This window comes from Ursus americanus, chromosome 23 (genome assembly GCF_024610735.1).
Source record: "Ursus americanus isolate L20-20 chromosome 23, mUrsAme1.1.p, whole genome shotgun sequence".
NCBI lineage: Eukaryota > Metazoa > Chordata > Mammalia > Carnivora > Ursidae > Ursus > Ursus americanus.
The window spans coordinates 24,305,318-24,323,823 of NC_142149.1; the positions used below are offsets into that span (position 1 = coordinate 24,305,318).

The following is an 18,506-nucleotide window of genomic DNA, read 5'->3' on the forward strand; positions in this document are numbered from 1 at the left end:
AACAAAATACCCATCCCTGGTGCTTGGCAGGTAATAAGCATGCCATAAGTGGGAGCTGCTCTTGTTTTCATTGTCTGGGGTTCTCCTCTTACTCATTTTAAAAGTTTTATTCATTCTTGTATCAGTGCTTGGAAAACGGTAAACGTTCAAGAAATGCTTATTGAATTGAAATATCTTTATTTTATTCCTGTTGCTTTGGTGGAGACATCCCTCCTTCCTTTATGTTCTGTTTGGTTTAATACTAAAATAAGTGCTCTCCTGAACCCGGATTAACTGGCAGTAACCATGGTGGTCTGGGAACCCGGTTTGGAATTTTAAAATCGCCATAGTACTCACAGGGTGTCTGTCACACATCCGGCATGTTTTCTTCCCTGCCCAGGTTGTGTTTAGTTTTGTGTTGTAACTTTCATGTTGAGCCTGCACGACATAATGTGTGTCTAGCGAGTTTCTCAGTGTCGTCCTCTTGCCTCGTAGGCGCCAACAGAGAGGCAGCTGCGGTACAAGGAAAAGGTGGCTGAACTCAGGAAGAAAAGGAATTCTGGGCTGAGCAAAGAGCAGAAAGAGAAATACATGGTGAGAAAAAGCTAAAGAATTAACATGAATTCTTGCAGTCGTCTTTGACTGCTTTTGGTTTCTACGCCCTGCTTTTCAGATTTGCCGTTTCGTATTCTCAAGTAGAAGGGCCCTCCTCTGGCCTTCAGAGTTTGCCATAATCCCCCCCAAACTGCGTTGTTGAGAGTGGAAACAGGAGGCTTTAAAAAACAAAATGCCATTAGAATTTAGATGAAAAAATATTCAGTCCCGCAGTTGTTTGTAAACGTTACTTCAGTTGTAAAGGGCTAAATTTAGCCACTCGAACAAATATCAGGATGTTGGAGATGTCTGTATAAGGGAAAGTATTCAAACTAAGTGGTGGTCTGTGTATTTTAATGGGAAAACAAAATTCCTGCATGATAAAAAGTATTAATTGGGTGATATATTCTGCAAGATGATGTTATGGGTAGTATTTAAACTTTTTTTCTAGTTTTAAAAATAATGCACATTCTGTTTTGTTTTTTTCAAGATTTTATTTATTTGAGAGAGAGAGCATGAGCTAGGGGAGAGGGAGAGGGAGAAGCGGACCCCCACCCCCACCGCTGAGCAGGGAGCCCAACGATGCTGGGCTCCATCCCAGGACCTGAGCCAAAGTCTGATGCTTAACTGACTGAGCCACCCAGGTGCCCCAAAAGTAATGCACATTTGTAGTAGGAAGTACAGAACACATAAGAAAAGTATACAGAAATAAACCTCAATTCTACTACCTAAAAAGTAGCCACATTAGCATTTGGGGATATATCTTCTTAGCCTTTTACATAATGCCTTATTTATGTAATTTGGATTTTACTGAAAGTACAGCTTTGGATTCTGTGTTTTCATTTAAATAGCTTGAACTATAATTTCGTCCTTTCATAAAAAATTCTTCAGAAATTTTTTGCATTAAATTTAACTGTTAAGATTTATTGTAAACATGATTTATAAATACATGTGACTGATATTTATAAATGTGTTAAATGCTTCCTATTGAAAATACCAAAAATATTAGAGAAGAAAAATTCCAATAAAAATCACCCTCTGAGATAGGAACCCCCTCCCCTGCTGCGTGTTTTGCCCTGCAATCTCTTAGTCTTTTTCTGATGTGTGTTTTCATTTTTTCATGGAGTTGGAATATTGGCTTATTCAGGCATTAGGCTATTTAATGTATGGCTTGTGAATACTTAGCACAACTCCACTAAGGCAAAAATATGCCACACCATGTATTTATTTTTTGGTCATCCTCACTGCCTTAAAAATGATAATCTTATGAATGGGATGGATATGGGCCAGCAGGAAGGAGGTGTTGGGCGAATTTGTAGCTAAATGCTTGCACCAGACTGTTGGGTTTGTAGAGGGGAGGGTTCTAGTAGTGGGCTGTCAGGTGCAAAGTTGTATGCTTCCCTCCACGTTGTTCAGTGTTTTTACCTACAAATTGGGTAGACGGGGAATGAGTAACAGGATAATAGCATTTATTGAGTGCTTATATGCTTAGGCACTAGACGTGGTTATGTTGTTCCCATCATCTTTATGAAAACTCTTTGTGATGGAGGTGTCTTACCTATTTTATAGGTAAGAAAACGAGGTTTTGAGAAGTAATTTGCCCAGAAATCATATGGGGGTGAAAGGAATGTCTGAAGTAAAAGCTCCTGAAATTTAGTTTACAAACAGCTGCTTTCGAATAATTTGAGCTAGATTATTTGGACCCAACCTTCCTGTTAAAAATGCTGGCTAGGATATTTTTTTTAAGCTTAAAAAAATGTTTATGAAACTAGAAGAAATAACTTAATATTTAGAACCTGAATTTTGGATGACAAGAGTCCAAAGGCAAAAGATGCAGGTCCGGTGGGCCCAGACGAACCGGAAGAAATTGTAATAGGGGTCAAAGTACTGGTGAATAGTTTTTTTTTCATATGCTAATATCTATGTGAATTCTATAATGTTCTCCCTGGGATGAGCCATCCACTCCATTTAACAGCCTTTATCTTCTATTATCTGGATGGGAGGTGGAGTCTAGGACGGAGTGGGAAGGGCTAGAATCAGAGGTTTAAAAGGGATGTTGCCCTTGTGGCCTTTCTTTTCGGTACCAGGATACTTGTCATGGCTGCAATGGTGAGAATTGATACTTACTGAGAATTGGCTTATTTTTATGCTTCTGCTTTCTTCTTGCTTAATATTTAATACAGTGTTTTTTAAAGGGGCCAGCTTGTGTTTCCCACGCACAGGGGCTGGAGATCCCAGGTGGGAGCTTCAGGCCTCGCGTGGACAGCATCATGGGCGCAGCGACTCCAGGGGTGGGATATAGCAAGGACCACTTAGTGCAGATACCCCTTCCTCGTTGCAGCCTTTCCTTTCAGTCTCTAATCTCAGACTCTTAAGTTTCAGAGATTTTGTGTTTTTTGTTTTGTTTTGCTTTGCTTTTAAAAAATGGGAGTATCCTCCAATCTTCCTTCCAGATCTCAAGATTCTAGGAATTTAATTTGTAGTGCCTTCAGGTTTGTTATATTTTATTTATTTGTATTGTCATGCACATTTTCAGATGAAGAAATGGAGGCATAGAATACTGACCCTCGAGGCGCTCATTTAGAGAGAGAAGAATGAAACTCCCTTTTGAAGGTGTAGGAGCATTTTCTTTCCAGATTCACTAGGGTGGATAATGGTGGTTTTTGGCATTAACCTGATAATAGTGTGTCTTATGCTCAGTCCCCAGTGCCTCGTATAATGCCTGGCATATAGTAGACACTAAATAAATAGCTTATAGTTGTGCTTGGCCCTCTGGTTGGCATTGACTGAAATGAAATAGATGAAGTTCTTAGAAGCAGAGAGAATCACGCTCTGGTTATTTTCCTAGGAACACAGACAGACCTATGGGAACACTCGGGAACCTCTCTTGGAAAACCTGACTAGCGAGTATGACTTGGATCTTTTCCGAAGAGCACAAGCCCGGGCTTCAGAGGATTTGGTGAGTATTAAAACCTCGAAGCTTGTGGACCATTTGTGAAAGGCTTGTAGAACTGCCAAGAAAAGTGATCAGCGATCAGTTGATGGGAAATAAATGTCGTTTGTTGCACGAACCTCTTTCCCCTCCCCCAGCTATCCTTTATCAAGATGAGCCTCCTTCCCATTCATATTTAAAATTAATTCCCCCTTCTCCCTTCCCTTTTCCTGACGGTTTTCCCCTCTCCACCTCACCTCCCAGAAGGACCTGTTTGGTGGGAGTGTTGAGGCAGGGTTAGACAATAGGTGCCTCTTGGTCTCAATCGGGCAATTTGCAATTCCGAGAACTTCTAGATTGGTTGCTAAGCCTCTCTGGTTCTCTTATAACCCGCCCCCACCGCCGGGAACTAGCCTTTGCAGGCTTCCTGTAGCTCTCCAGTCTCAAAAGAACAGTGAAGAGGAATAATGGAAAAGGCTGTGGTGTTTTATAAAGGAAATTAATCTTTGACCTAGCCACGTTTTATCTATGAAGCTGGTTTACTGTTCTGATTTTTGTTTAACAGTTGCACTTAGTTTTCATACCCTAGGCAGAATTTTCAACAAGGTTGCTTGAAAAAAATTGTGGTACCTCTGATTTAAGAGATGAAATGTGTCGAGGGAAACTTAGCTTGTAGAGTGAATATCCTCTTTTCCTTTTTTTAAAAAAATTATTTCAGATACTTAATTCACAAATCCTCAAGTAGACTAGTTGGCAACTTGGGGAAGGCAGGGTTTGGTAGCTGCTTTCTCTGTCCTGCTCTGGAGCAGAGTATTTCCTGTCACAGCTCTTCACCTGGTTAGGCTTGCCCATAGCCAGCTCCTAGCCACTGAGTGGAGATTGAGATGTAAAATATTTTCTACTTTATCTGGAGTTTAGATTCTGGTATTAAAGCACTGTCTATGTTTCAAAAATATTTTTTCAGGGACCTACATTGAGAGGATGGCCCCGTATACCTGTGGTTGTATGTCACGCAGATCCATACAGCTAATTTAGAAGCAGATAGTAAAGCACGTTCTAGATAATCTTTTCTGTTTGGTTTTAGAATGCTTTCTAAGGGTGGGGTGTTTGTGTTTGTAGTAGATTGCCTTTATAAAATGGTTTGGTGCAGGCTGATGAGAAACAAAATTTTACCAAGGACTTGTTCTGAGGTTCTAGAGACAAGGCCCACCCGCAGCATGGTAGGGAGCAGAGAAAATCCCCAGTCTGCTGAGACCTGTCTTCTAGGCAGTGTAGATCGTGAGTTTTCTAGAAGCCATCCTGGTATCTGTCCAGTTAGGTAGCGCTCTTTAGTGCAAGTTTCTCATGAGTTGGAAGTCAATTCCGTCTGTTTTGTCTCCTGGCCTAGCATGGTGGCATGCAAACAAGCATACTAGACGCTTTTTAAAAACAAAGATGATGAGTTGTCATCCTCTGACTTTCTGATTTCTTCCCACAATAGGAGAAGTTAAGGCTGCAAGGCCAAATCACAGAGGGGAGCAACATGATCAAAACAATTGCTTTTGGTCGTTATGAGCTTGATACTTGGTACCATTCTCCCTATCCCGAAGAGTACGCACGCCTGGGACGTCTCTACATGTGCGAATTCTGCTTAAAATACATGAAGAGCCAAACGATACTCCGCCGACACATGGTAAGCTGTCTGGGGTCTGGTGATCGTGATGATGATGAGCCCGAAGAGCTCTAGGTGTTGACCTCTACTTGGATGACCTCCATCTCTAAGCATCTCTCAGTGGTCCATAGTAATGGCACAGAGGCGTAGGAAATGGAAAGCCATATTTCAGGCTGGGGAGGATTCAGCCTGTGGCCTGGCTGGTGCCCTGTGGCACCCGAAGCAGCTGATGTCCCATAACCACATCCTGTCATACACATTTCCTCGCCTTTTTTCTTGCTGCCTCCTCTTTACCGCTTCTCCTTGGGATATGAATTACCTCTGCCCACAGTTTTTATGTGTCCCAAACTAGATAAAAACAAGTAGACTTCATTAGGTTGACTTCATTAGACAGGGCAAGGACGACGTGACTCACTTGTATCCCTAGCAACCAGCGTGGGCAGTAAGTGCCCAGTAAATGCGTGTTGAATGAATGCGTATCATTTAAAGGAGACAAATTATGAAATTAACAAAATGGGTCCTTTGGTGCCTTCTCCCAAGCTTAGTGCTTTCTGGTTCCTGAACATTGTCCGTCCTTATTCACATAGGAAGAAAGACATGACATTCATTTTACTGTTCATAAATATGCTGACTAGGTATTTTGTAGCTTTAAGCCATTTTTCGTTGCCTAGTTGTAGAGTGGAAAATCTTGTCTTAAATAAGGGAATTTCTGGGGCGCCTGGGTGGCTCAGTCGTTAGGCATCTGCCTTCAGCTCGGATCATGATCCCGGGGTCCTGGGATCGAGCTTCACATCAGGCTCCCTGCTTCTCCCTCTCCCTTTGCTGCTCCCCCTGCTTGTGTTCCCTCTCTCGCTGTGTCTCTCTCTGTCAAATAAAATCTTTAAAAAAAAAATTAAAAATAAAAAACTTTAAAAAATAAATAAAGGAATTTCTGGGAGCAGGGGTAGGGAAGAGAGGAAGGAACTGTTCGGGTGGGGCACCTTCCCTTTCCTGTTTCTGTCATCCCAGCATAATTTGGCTCTAAGACCTTTTAGGGTGTCCCTTCCGTCCCCTTCCACCTTTATTTCCCAGGTGGTCTGTATGCGCAGCATCTACGGCCCAGGCTTTCCCAGAGTTCCTGTCCTTCTACTCTTGTCCCCAGTTGAGTAGGGGGATAACTTAACTGCATTTTGTGTTCTTGTCTCTGGAACACACACTTCGTAGTGTTGTGGCCCAGAACTGCCCCTGTGAGTTCAGTCCTCCGGACTCCTGCACCCTTGACTCGGGGAGAGGGACGGAGGGGGAGGGAGGGACGGAGGGGGAGGGAGGGACGGAGGGGGAGGGAGGGACGGAGGGGGAGGGAGGGACGGAGGGGGAGGGAGGGACGGAGGGGGAGGGAGGGACGGAGGGGGAGGGAGGGACGGAGGGGGAGGGGGGACGGAGGGGGAGGGGGGACGGAGGGGGAGGGGGGGACGGAGGGGGAGGGGGGGACGGAGGGGAGGGGGGGACGGAGGGAGGGACGGAGGGAGGGACGGAGGGAGGGACGGAGGGAGGGACGGAGGGAGGGACGGAGGGAGGGACGGAGGGAGGGGTGAGGACACCAGGGCACAGGGGTGAGTGTAGCAGAGGATGGTCTCTGTGGTTGTAGACCATGGAGATAAACTAAAATCGAGTTTTCCTGTGTGAAAGTAAGGCTGGTATTTTTACTGATACAAACTGCTTACCATCCAGGTTTTAACTTGTTCCTTTTTGTTTCTGGTTATTTAGTGGTGTTAACCAATGAAATGGCCCAGAAGGGCAAGACATAGTAGTAGGTGGGGGAAACACAGGGTTTGGATAAATCTGAGGGTCAAGTAAACATTTTGAATGTTTGAGGATCTGCATTACAGGAGGTACAAAAATCGATTTTCAGGAAATGAACACCTGTTTTTTCTTTTTTTTTTTTTTTTTTCTTTTTTTTTTTTTTTTTAAAGATTTTTATTTATTAGACAGAGATAGAGACAGCCAGCGAGAGAGGGAACACAAGCAGGGGGAGTGGGAGAGGAAGAAGCAGGCTCATAGCAGAGGAGCCTGACGTGGGGCTCGATCCCATAATGCCGGGATCATGCCCTGAGCTGAAGGCAGACGCTTAACCGCTGGAACACCTGTTTTTTCATCTACACCTCTTCTGATTGCCTTTGCTTCATGAGTAATTGCTGGAATGGTCCACCTTTGGCCATTTGGCCAACAGTTTGGCTTCTGTTTCTAAACAGTTCCATTAGTTGGGTTATTGTTGGAAAGAGCCAGCATGAATAAACGGGTGATACAGGAACAAGCAAGCCAGGGTGTGGAGCTTTTTTGAAGCAATTCTGGTTAGTATTTGGATTGACATGTGACAGTTGCGGCATGATTCTCGGGTTGACCAAAAGTCACAATAAAACTTAGTAGAAAATGTTCCAGATACATACGCTTCCTAAATGATATTTTTTAATGTATTTACATAAAACCTTGTAAGAATTCACGTGTATACAGCAATGGCTGACTGGCTACATTAAATCCTTCAGCACCTCAGGGTGAGGAAAGGGGTACCTTGTGCCCCCTTGTGGCCAAGTGCCCACCCACCCCCGCAGTTCTTGCTGCTCAACCAGGATGCCTTGCCTTTTACTTTAAGCCGCTGAAGGAAGGACTTGCCCATATTCCTTTCCTTAGGTAACAAAAGGAACACTTTGCTGGGGGTTAGTCTTTATGGTCATGGGCCTCTTTTCTAATCTGAAGAGAAGACTAATGGTTAGGTGGTAACACAGTTTACTGGTAAAGGTGAACAAGTATTCCTGCCTTTCCTTAGCAACTCTACACTGCTGGAAATAAGCTGCTTAAGAATTTCCTGTTGGCGCAGGGTGTTTTAGAATTGAGGGTATTTATTTATCTGGCTTTTACGTAGTAGATGCTTTTAATCTCCTGGGTTGAAACAGGGCCAGAATATGATCTAGAAAACTTGTTCTAAACTGCTATAAAAATACCATAAACACAAAATTATGATTTTAGAAGCCATTAATTGTTTTACTAAAAAAGAAAAAAGAAACAATTTTTGCTGTACATTTTCAAGTGCGTCCAGCTATCTGTCATCTCCGCTAACTAAATTTGACCTGTGATTCATTTTTCCTCTTGAGCAGCAGTCTTGTTGGGGACGGTTTGTTTCCCTGATACGAATTCCATTCTCTTGCAGGCTAAATGCGTGTGGAAACACCCACCTGGTGATGAGATCTATCGTAAAGGCTCCATCTCTGTGTTTGAAGTGGATGGCAAGAAAAACAAGGTAAGGAGGTGCGGTGGTGGAAGGTGTATATTCACGGGTTTGAGAAGCAGTTTGTTCTGTCTCCGTCTCCCCTTGTAAAGAAGGTAGGACTCTGCTGTTGACCAAAGCACACTTTTTCTGCCTCATCAACAATGTTGAAGGATCTTTAATATTAGGCCTTTATCTGATAAGTTTAGGAGTCAGTGGCCCACGCATGAATTCTATTTCTCTGCTTCCAGATCTACTGCCAAAACCTGTGTCTGTTGGCCAAGCTTTTTCTGGACCATAAGACGTTGTATTATGATGTGGAGCCCTTCCTGTTTTATGTTATGACAGAAGCGGACAACACCGGCTGTCACCTGATTGGATATTTTTCCAAGGTCAGCAGAATCTGGAGATTAAGAAGCTGCTGGCCCCAGCAGGGTGATTGATGTTGGCATTTGGGGACCCAGATCACTGACAGGAAGAGGCAGTACCCTGGGCAATGATGACAGCCCTTCCCTTAAGGGTTGGGGGGGCAGGGAGGGTCACAGAATCCATATATCAAAGATTATGTAATGAAAGTATGTAATTCTTTATTAAAAGGTTCTGGTTTATTCATTTCTGGACTTGCGGGTTGGAGTGGCCTATTAATTACTGGCCAAGGCCCTGCCTGCTAACCCCGAAGCCACATTCTGTAGTCAAGCCAATGCTCCTGGCTTTGCCCTCTGTTATTAGCCTAAAACCAGGAATATGTTCCTTTTGGCTGGTTTTCTAGATGGACTTATTCTGTGATAACACCACTGTGCCTTTGAAGGCTGAGGGCCAGATTTTGCTTCTGACTTTTTTAATAGAAACTTTATTGAAATCTAGTTCCCTCGTTTAAAGTGCGTACCTCAGCGGGTTCTGTATCGGCAGAGTAGTGCAGCAACCCCGAAGGCCCTCCGTTCCCTTTTCGTTAGCCCAGCAAGCAGCCCCTGAGCAACACTGCCCGTTTCCCCTCAAGCACTGCCAGCCCCGTCTCTGTAAGTTTGCCTGTCATGAACATTTTACATAATGGAACTGTACAGTGTGTGATTTGTTGCCTCCCTTCCAACCTGGGGTCTAACTGTTGGGGAGCCCTCTCTTTTCCAGTAGACAGCCCCTTTTGAAGAATGACCTTCACAGAAGGTTGCCCTGACCGACTCAGCAGTCCACACCTCCTTGCCCTGCTCTGTGACTAGAAAGAACTCTTAAAATGAGACTGGTCCCCGAGCTAGGGAGAGCCTGGCATGGCTGGCTTTGGCCATGGTAGTAAACGGTGTGGACAGAACAGCTGTGAGCCTGACAGCCACTCCCCAGTAGCCTGATTTTGTGTTTGTGGGACTGCTGACACTTTGGGTTCCAAACCCTCCTGACGTGCTTTCATCTGCTTTGCTCTTGACTTCAGGAAAAGAATTCATTCCTCAACTACAATGTATCGTGTATCCTCACCATGCCTCAGTACATGAGACAGGGCTATGGCAAGATGCTCATCGATTTCAGTAAGTGGGACTGCTACGGCCTGAGCTCTGCAAGCTGCAGGGGCAACGGGAACGGTTGGGTCTCTAGTTCCCAGCACACAGCAAGCGAACAGATATGTGGGCAGAATTGGAACGTCCTCCAGCAGCTGGGTATACCTGGAACCTTCAGTGAATACAGGACTCAGTCCCCACCTGATAGTAGGGGAAATAGAGGATAGGAAACTATGCTCTTGAGGATTATCCCCATTTGAGACTTAGGAACAGCACATACATGCATAAGGCTTCAAATCTGTTCCTGGATTAGGGATTTCAGCTTTGCAAGGACTTGTCTGGCGGCAGTCCGTATACCTGATGGAGGCTTTGGGCCTCTTTAGTAGTGTATTCTGTATTTGGGGATTTGCCTGCTCAATTTTATTTTTAATCCCCAAATCAGTACTCTTGGCACTTTTGCAGTCAATTGTGGACATGCACACAGCAGCAAAAAGGAAGTCACCACATTTTCTCCACTCTGGTCAAACAAGCAGGTGCCTTGTTTGGGCTCTCGGTGTAAACACATGCTTTTTTCAGTCTATTAGTGCCGCGCTTTTGATATTTTTGTGCGTTTTGTTGCTGATTTCATTTTATTTTATTTTTTTAGGATTTTATTTATTTATTAGACAGCATGAGCCCGGGGGGTGGGAGGCAGAGGGAGAGGGGGAAGCAGGTTCCCCGCTGAGCAGGGAGCCCAATGCAGGGCTTGATCCCAGGACCCTGGGACCATGTCCTGAGCTGAAGGTAAACACTTAACTTAGGCACCCTGGCGCCCTTGTCGCTGATTCTGAATGGCCCCTAGGTGTAGTGCCGAAACGCCGTTTACAAAGGCTGAGGGCTGTGCCTTACGCAGAAAATCCCCGGATCAGACAGGCTTCATTCAGGCAGAGGTGGTTGTGCTGTTGGCCGGGAGTTGGATGCTAATGAGTCAACAGTGTATATTTAAAAAGGTATTATTAAACAGAAACACATAAAACAAGGTGACCGTAATGACGGGTTGATGAAAATATGACCAGAGGCTTACAGAAACCTAACCGTTTTGCCTTGGAGCAGTGGTTCAGTGTTAGCTAATTCAGTGCTTGCCGTGACTTTGTAGAACAGAACTCCTGTAAATGAGGAGAATCCACTGTTTTATTCAGTGTACACTGTCCTACGACGTTATTAGTCAGAATTACAATTCTTAGAGTGAGCCTTCCAGCCCATCACTTCCCACCCGTGGGAAGTGGCCCAATCACGGAGAAGGAGGGGTGGGGAGGTGACAAAAATCTTGTATATCTTGGACCAGGTGACACCTATTTTATAAACTTGATTTAATGGAGATTTTCAAACATACATAAAAGTGTAGAATAGTTGGATAATAAAACCCCTTGTAATGTATGATTAGCGTTTCATGGCCAGTTTTGTTTTACCTCGATTCTCCACCTCAGTTACTTTCACATAAGCTCTATTTCATTTTTTAAAAAAAAAATCCAAACCTCCCCACATTCCTTAATACCCTAAGTTACAGTATTCAAATGTCCCTGATTTTGTGATTTTTGTTCCTTTTAAAGAAAACACACATGTAATTATTTTTCCTTAGCTCCAAATAGAATTGTTCTATTGGGATTATTAGATGAGGTTTGTAAATCACTTTTAATCTGAAAGTTCCCACCCCGTCTCTTTCTTGTATTTTTTTCCTATTTGTTGAAGGCAGGTTAGTTTTCCACTAGCGTTTCACAGGTGTGGATTTTGCGGACTGCATCCCTATAATGTTTAACGTTAGACGTTCAGATGTTAGAACCAGAGACCTCAGGAGATCCAGTACTGAGATAATAAGCTCTTAAAATTTAAATATCTCAAAAAATACAAAAGCGACATAATGAAATGGTTTCCCATCTCTGTTCCCAGCACACATCTACAGATTACCATTGTTATTTCAAGTTTCTATCTTGTGAAACCTTCCAGAATTTTCTTAATGTCTAGGACAACTACATGCAAACACACCATTCTTCTCCTTTGGCTTATCCCAAGGCAGCAGGGTGTACAGCAGCTGCCCCGTATTTCACTGTTCACTGGATGTCTGACCCTGGTTGGTACCGTGAAGCAGCCTGTCCTCAAGCTTCCATGTTGGCACAGTGATGTTTGTGATCAGGATGAAATACGGTGTCTGCATTTTGTTCCTCCGTAGGTTACTTGCTTTCCAAAGTGGAAGAAAAAGTCGGCTCCCCGGAACGTCCCCTCTCTGACCTGGGGCTCATAAGCTATCGCAGTTACTGGAAAGAAGTGCTGCTCCGTTACCTGCATAATTTCCAAGGCAAAGAGATTTCTATCAAAGGTTGGTTTTTGGCTCTTTAGGATAGTTGATACCCAAGATGTTAAATGCCACTGAACATTCCAGCTTTTCTACTTGGGCATGCTATGCTGGGTAACCTGCAAAGAGAAGGCCCACTGGATGTGGGCCACTACAGAAACCTCTGAAAGGTGCCTAAGGATTCCAGAGTATTTGGCCCTTTCGAAATGACTATATGATTTTGGTTTCACAAACCTGGGGTGGTTAGCACTTTAATTCTTAACGAAAGTCAAGAAGGAAGAAAAATGCCCCCCCCAAGTCTTTTGGCAAACATAGGAACTGATAAGACATGCCTGTATATTTATTTGGGTGGAAAAAATTAGGTCTGTCTTTGACCTTGATTTCTATAGGGTCCAGAGTGATTTCTAGCTGTAGTATTTCTCTTGTAGTTTTTAGGACCGGTCAAATAAATGCTTCATAAGCTTTTTCTGAAGGGATTGGGTTGAGTATCAGAGATTCCAACCCTCTGGGTTTCCTCTAAGCGGGGTGGTGGGCTTGGCTTGGTGGGGGTCAGTGAAGGTGGAGGTCTGCACCTTGGCCCACTTCTCAGTAGCGCTTCTATTTCAGAAATTAGCCAGGAGACAGCTGTGAATCCTGTGGACATCGTCAGCACTCTGCAAGCCCTTCAGATGCTCAAGTACTGGAAAGGGAAACACCTAGTTTTAAAGAGACAGGTAAATTCTCGGTCAGCTGCTGGCTCAGTGCTGCATGTCTCTTGAGGCTTAGCAGAGCAAAATGGGGTCTTAATGCCTGAAAAGCAGCCTTCTCTCCTTAAGGGTGTTGGCGTACATATACTTCATACTGAGTCTCTCTCCTCTCTCTCTCCTTTTTTTTTGTTTTTGTTTTTAGTGTGCAAGGAAGCCTGTTAGGCTTATCTCTTATCCTTATCTGAAGCTTTTAGTAAGCTCCTATCTCAGATTTGGATGACACAGGATAGGAGCTCAGTTATGAGGCTTTGTGTCACACAGGACTTGTGCCGTGTTGGTTTTCTTGGATTGGAGCACATTGCCCATCTGTTTGAGGGGAGTCCTCATAAACCCCTATCAGGAGCCTGATGGGGGGGCTTGATCTCACAACCCTGAGATCACGACCTGAGCCGAAACCAAGAGTTGGGTGCCCAGACTACCGAGCCACTCAGGTGCCCCTTGTGGAAGTGCTTTTAAATTGCTTACAGAAATGCCATCTCAGCTCTTGCCCACTTCTAATTTGTTTCAGTTGACTCACGTATTAGGAAATGTGAATATAGTTCTTCCTGAGGACGCAGTTGGAAGAAATGGATTCTGTAGGAAAGCATTTTCTAAATCAAAAGATAATTTTTTATACCTGTTTCACATCTTAGTATATTATTTAACCTTTGATGGTTCCTTCTTCACTGACAAGCATTTTGGAATCCGTAAAGACATTATCGTTGAACGTGTATAGTCATTTTTCCCATTGTTCTCCCGCAGGACCTGATTGACGAGTGGATAGCCAAAGAGGCCAAAAGATCCAACTCCAATAAAACCATGGATCCAAGCTGTTTAAAATGGACCCCTCCCAAGGGCACTTAAAGTGACCTGTTACTCTGAGCCAGCGAACCCCAGCAGTAGGAATCCGTACCCTAGGGATCTGTCTGTCATTTCTGTTGCTCTTGTGATTGGCAAGTACAGTATCCTTTGGGAAGGCCATCCCCCTCAGGACTGTCCTGGCTCCGACCCTCGTGTTCACTGCAGACGCTGGTTCTGAGGAACTGTTGTTTCGGCCTCAGTGAGGTTGCCCGGATGGGATCTCTGTTAGACTTGAGAGCAGATCCCTCGTAGCACTGACCCAAGGTGTTCTGTTTGGTACTGTACCTGTCCAGTCACTGGTTCTCCTCATGTCCTCTAGCCCCATGAGGTTGTGTTGTGTCTTCTAAACTTCGTACTAGTGCTTCTTGCTGCCCGGTCTCCAGACATCCAGACCATGGTCCGCCACCACCAGGACCTTCCAGTCACTCCTTACATGTGGGGATTTTTGTTTTTGTGTGTTTTTGTTTTTGTGTTTTTGGTTTTTTTTGAAGAGCAGGGAAGAGGTACCATTTCTGACTGTGTGTACTGGGAGGGGTCCAGGTCCATTCCCTTTGGATTTTATCTCACTTTAAATGTTTCGCGCCATTTTTATTGAAAGGCTGGTTTTTTGATCAGTGTCAAGCTGACAAGAGACCAGTATTTTTTAACACTCTCCCAGGGACTCGTCTTGATAACTGCACATAATTTATCTGAATGAAATGGAGAGGAGGATTGACAGGTGGTGATTCTGTACTTTGATTTGAGTCACCTGTGGGCAGTGTGTTGGTGGAAGGAAACGAGTCCTTTTTGCCTCACCAGAAAGTGCCCATCCCTAAATGTGTTCCCCTCTCATGACCCCCTGCCCCTTTTTTACATTTGGGGGGGCCAAACAATGTCCACTCGTCTCTTTCATGCTGCATGCTAACCGGTTCATTAGACTGCAGAGACCTTTCCCCATACCTGTCGCTCTGATCTGACGCACCTGTACTTCTGTCTCAGTTGCATTGATTTTTGCCTGAACCTCCTCAGAGAAGTAGGAAATGATTGCACATGACTTCTGGATCTCTTCTCAGCCCGTGACTCAGCGAGGCAGAGTGCCGCCCCCGGCCCCACCCCTCCCAGCCTTCGCTTCTCCGACAGTGCCTCACCCTCCCTCCTTGAACTGAAGTGCTCCTGCCCTTCCAAGAACAACTGCATTTCCTTTTTGGGATTTGCCACCGTGCCCCCCCTCCGCCCCCCAGTTCTCTGCTCTCCTATTTTTGGTTTCAAGCAAAGGAAGAGCCGCTCCCTCTAATTTCTCTCCAGCCCATTATAACCCGCTGTCTTGGGGCAGCTTTGGATGTAGGACACGTGCTACCCTTCCCGACTTGGTTTCCTCCAACACGGCTGTCTTCGCGTGGAGCCCTCCCCACGGTCCCGACTCTGGTCCTGTGTGCCTTTCTCTTGTCCTCTCCGTACACTACTTATACTCACTGTGGGTTGGGGGGAGCTCATGTTAAGCATGTTCAGTGGTGGCTCCCTACCAGTTTCAGTGTCACTGTTAACGTTCATCCAAAAGCAACTTCACTGGGGGTTTTCTTAAGGGGTAAAGGTCTTTTACCGAAGCTAACCCTTCCCCACTATGTGGTAGAATGTGCTGTTCTATATCTACTCAATAAAGCATGTTCTCTGCTCAAGCCTGTTTCACTCAGGAGCTCTTCTGTAAGGTTGAAAAGGATGCAGCCGTAGTGAGTACGCTGGGCATTTATTTGCCCCAGCAGTGAGCCAACTGTTGAGGGATGTGGTTTGTGGCTGTGGAACTTGTTTTTCCCTGACGCAGGCTATCTATAGAGGGAGTGATTACTCTGAGCTTGTCTGGTTGGTGGGATGAATTCTCTCTGCCTCGCTTGGTTGCCGCTAAGAGGGATACATAGCAACGACAAGTCAGTGTCTTTTTTTTTTTTTTTTTTTTTAAGCTGTATGCCCAACGTGGGACTTGAACTCACACAACCCCAAGATCAAGAGGTGTATGCTCCTCCGACAGAGCCAGCCTCGAGCCTCAGTGTTCCTCATTCTGAAGCTCATTGTCCTGTGATTTCAAGGGCAAAGGCACCTGCAGGAAGTTAGGGTAGATGGTACAGCGGATACTTGGGATGGGGTGGGGACGGGTTTATCCCTCCTGTCCCCAAGTTCATTTGCCAGTAGTGAGCATCGTCCTCTCCAGTCGTGGGTTCTCCCAGCTGGAGAGGATTTCTGAAAGTAGCTGCATTGTCCTGTAGCACTTAACCCAAGGCAGGAAAACAGGCCGGCACCTGCCTGTGTGCCGGAAGCTGTGTTTCTCTCCATAGTAAGGTTGAGAACCTGTCCTGGTGGATAAACTAGGGGCGCTCTTCCGTAAGGTTGGAGTCCTGTGTGCCACTCACTGGGGGTGGAGACGTTGAGGTTCCAGAAAGACCCTTTTTACACCGAATGATGTAGGCCCAAATCTCCTCATTCTAGATATTTGTATCAAAGGGAAATTCTGCTCCCTCAACATTTCCAAAACAACGGGGTAGGTATTATGAACCATGAGACTGGATGCGAAGAGGTCAGGGCACTTGAAGTTTTGTGCACCGTCGGGCCCGCAAGACTCCTGATTGCCACCCAGCTTTCCTTACCAAAAAATAAAAGGAAGATTTCTCTGGTTTAAATCCCTCACAGGTATGGGAACAGAGTGTTTACTTCCTCAGCAACTTTGGGTAAGACTGTCCCTGCTGACTACCTGCACGAGAGCGACTCCGATGTTAGCCTCCTTAGCATTTGCTTTCTCCACTTTTTTAGTTCCATAATTATTAATCATCCTTTCCTTTTTAGTTAGATTTCCTGGCTGCCATTACAAGAAAAATAAACTGGTGGAAACTTTCAGATGAAAGAAGTGATTTTAGTTGATCCTCTGAGTAGCATTTGGGGGCCAGAGACCCAGAAAGCAGCAGCTGTTCCCCATTCTGATGCTGCTGCTGGTTTAGGAGTAAGCTGTCGAACAAGCCCTGTCCCTTGGCTGGTTTCCCTTCTCACCACACCTCTGTAAGGTGGGTATTCTCTGCCTCTGGATTAGGAGACCCAGCCCCGATTCTCAGATTCCAAACCCATTCACAGTGCTGTCATGAGGCCTCTGCTGCTGCTGGTCTGGTCCCGTTTCTCATAAGGGGGATAGTGAGTCAAGTAATGGTTAACAGTATGGTTTACCCTTCATGGAGCAGGATAACGCTTTCGACTTAGTTTTATTTTGTCCCTGCAGTACTGGGCAGATTGCCTGCCTCGGGTTAGGAAGGACCTCGAATGGAGTTGATGTGAAGGCAGTTGGCTCAGGTCGGTGTTGGGGCTACATGTGAATGGCCAGTAGAAAAGACCACAGCTTGCTTCCAGTCCACGTCCCTCCTGGACTACGGAATTGAATGGAACGCATCTTAGAGGTATATTAGTAACTTGGAGGGTAGTTCTAAACCTGCCTGCCTTTGTCTGAAGAGCGATGGGTCAGCCAAATGGCATTCTAGAAGCAGGATGTTTGAGCGGTGTGGGGATCAAGTAGTGCAGCTCTCAGCAGTGATCCTTTATACCTTTTTTCTCTCCTGGCCTTTTGAGAAGAATCCTAGCATTGGGTCTTGAACTCACACGATGCAAATACGCACACATTTGTCTACAGACGGGGAAATTGGACCTTTGAAGTCCATTCCTAGACTGGGGTCAAATAAAAAACCTTGGTTTGGGGCACCTGCGTGGGTCAGTTGGTTAGCGTCTGTCTTTGGCTCAGGTCATAATCCCAGGGTCCTGAGATTGAGTCCTGCATCGGGCTCCCTGATCAGCGGGGATTCTGCTTCTCCCTCTTGCCCTCCTTGCTTGTGCCCCCCCCACCCCCCGTCAAATGAATACATAAAATCTTTAAAAACAACAACAAAAAAAACCCTTGGTTTGAAACAAAGCTGTGAGCAGCTGTGAAACCTGCCTTCACTCACCCTGAGGCCCTAAACTGGCTTGTGCGCAGGCTAAAACAACTGGTCCCATTGAGTGAAGCAGAGTGACCACCAGGGGAGCAGGCCTGGCTCCCTATGGCTCTCCACTTCCTTCCATGGCCTCCCAAGTGCTCGTATATATAAAATGTGGCCCAGGGTTCTGCATGTTATTAGAATAAAGTGAAAACTCCTTTGCTGAATGTGTGGTGTATGCTAGGAGTTGTAGAAACTATCTTTTGCTCTTCACTGGGATCCTGGAATGCTAGTACTAGACCCACGGCTTTTGCCCTAGGACTTTCTGCTACAGACTTTGATGACCTCCCCTTCCAGACTGTTTCCTGCTGATGGGGGCAGTATAATTGCCCACTTCCTTTGTGGCGTCTTCCAACAAAATGCCAATGAATGTCACCGAGAAGGAAACAAAGGACTGCCCAGTGGTGACAAATGTACCAGGTGCTGGTTCATCTCTTGTCTTGTGCAATCCCTGTCCGTGTAGGTCAGGCTGCCACCATTTGGGGGCCAGGGGGGAGGTGTTTATTTGTGCCCAGGAGTGGAGAAAATAACCTGCCTGTTGTGCAACGTCAGCTCTGTGGCTCCTCCCAGATGTTCTTTGTGAGATACAAATACCTTCATCCTTGGCAAGTCTGGTTCATCCCAAGAAGCTACTCTTCTTAACCGGGTGTTCGTTTCTGGGAACAGCTTACTGTATGTATTCCTAAATTATTAGAAATCTACACTCTCGTCAAACACACACACACACACA

The 18,506-nt window shown here is 45.3% G+C and overlaps 1 protein-coding gene across 2 annotated transcripts in view; it reads left to right on the forward strand.

Annotated features, from left to right (window-relative positions):
- KAT7 (lysine acetyltransferase 7) overlaps positions 1 to 15,451 on the forward strand; it is a 30,928-nt gene extending 15,477 nt beyond the window's left edge. For both annotated transcript variants that reach the window (XM_045773032.2, XM_045773033.2), the window contains 9 exons: positions 475 to 573; positions 3,422 to 3,532; positions 4,986 to 5,177; positions 8,341 to 8,430; positions 8,649 to 8,789; positions 9,818 to 9,911; positions 12,088 to 12,234; positions 12,817 to 12,923; positions 13,698 to 15,451. In XM_045773032.2, the coding sequence (XP_045628988.1) occupies positions 475 to 573; positions 3,422 to 3,532; positions 4,986 to 5,177; positions 8,341 to 8,430; positions 8,649 to 8,789; positions 9,818 to 9,911; positions 12,088 to 12,234; positions 12,817 to 12,923; positions 13,698 to 13,799 (1,083 nt within the window). In that variant the 3' untranslated portion in view covers positions 13,800 to 15,451. The remainder of the gene's footprint in view (positions 1 to 474; positions 574 to 3,421; positions 3,533 to 4,985; positions 5,178 to 8,340; positions 8,431 to 8,648; positions 8,790 to 9,817; positions 9,912 to 12,087; positions 12,235 to 12,816; positions 12,924 to 13,697) is intronic.
- Positions 15,452 to 18,506: the final 3,055 nt, after the last annotated feature.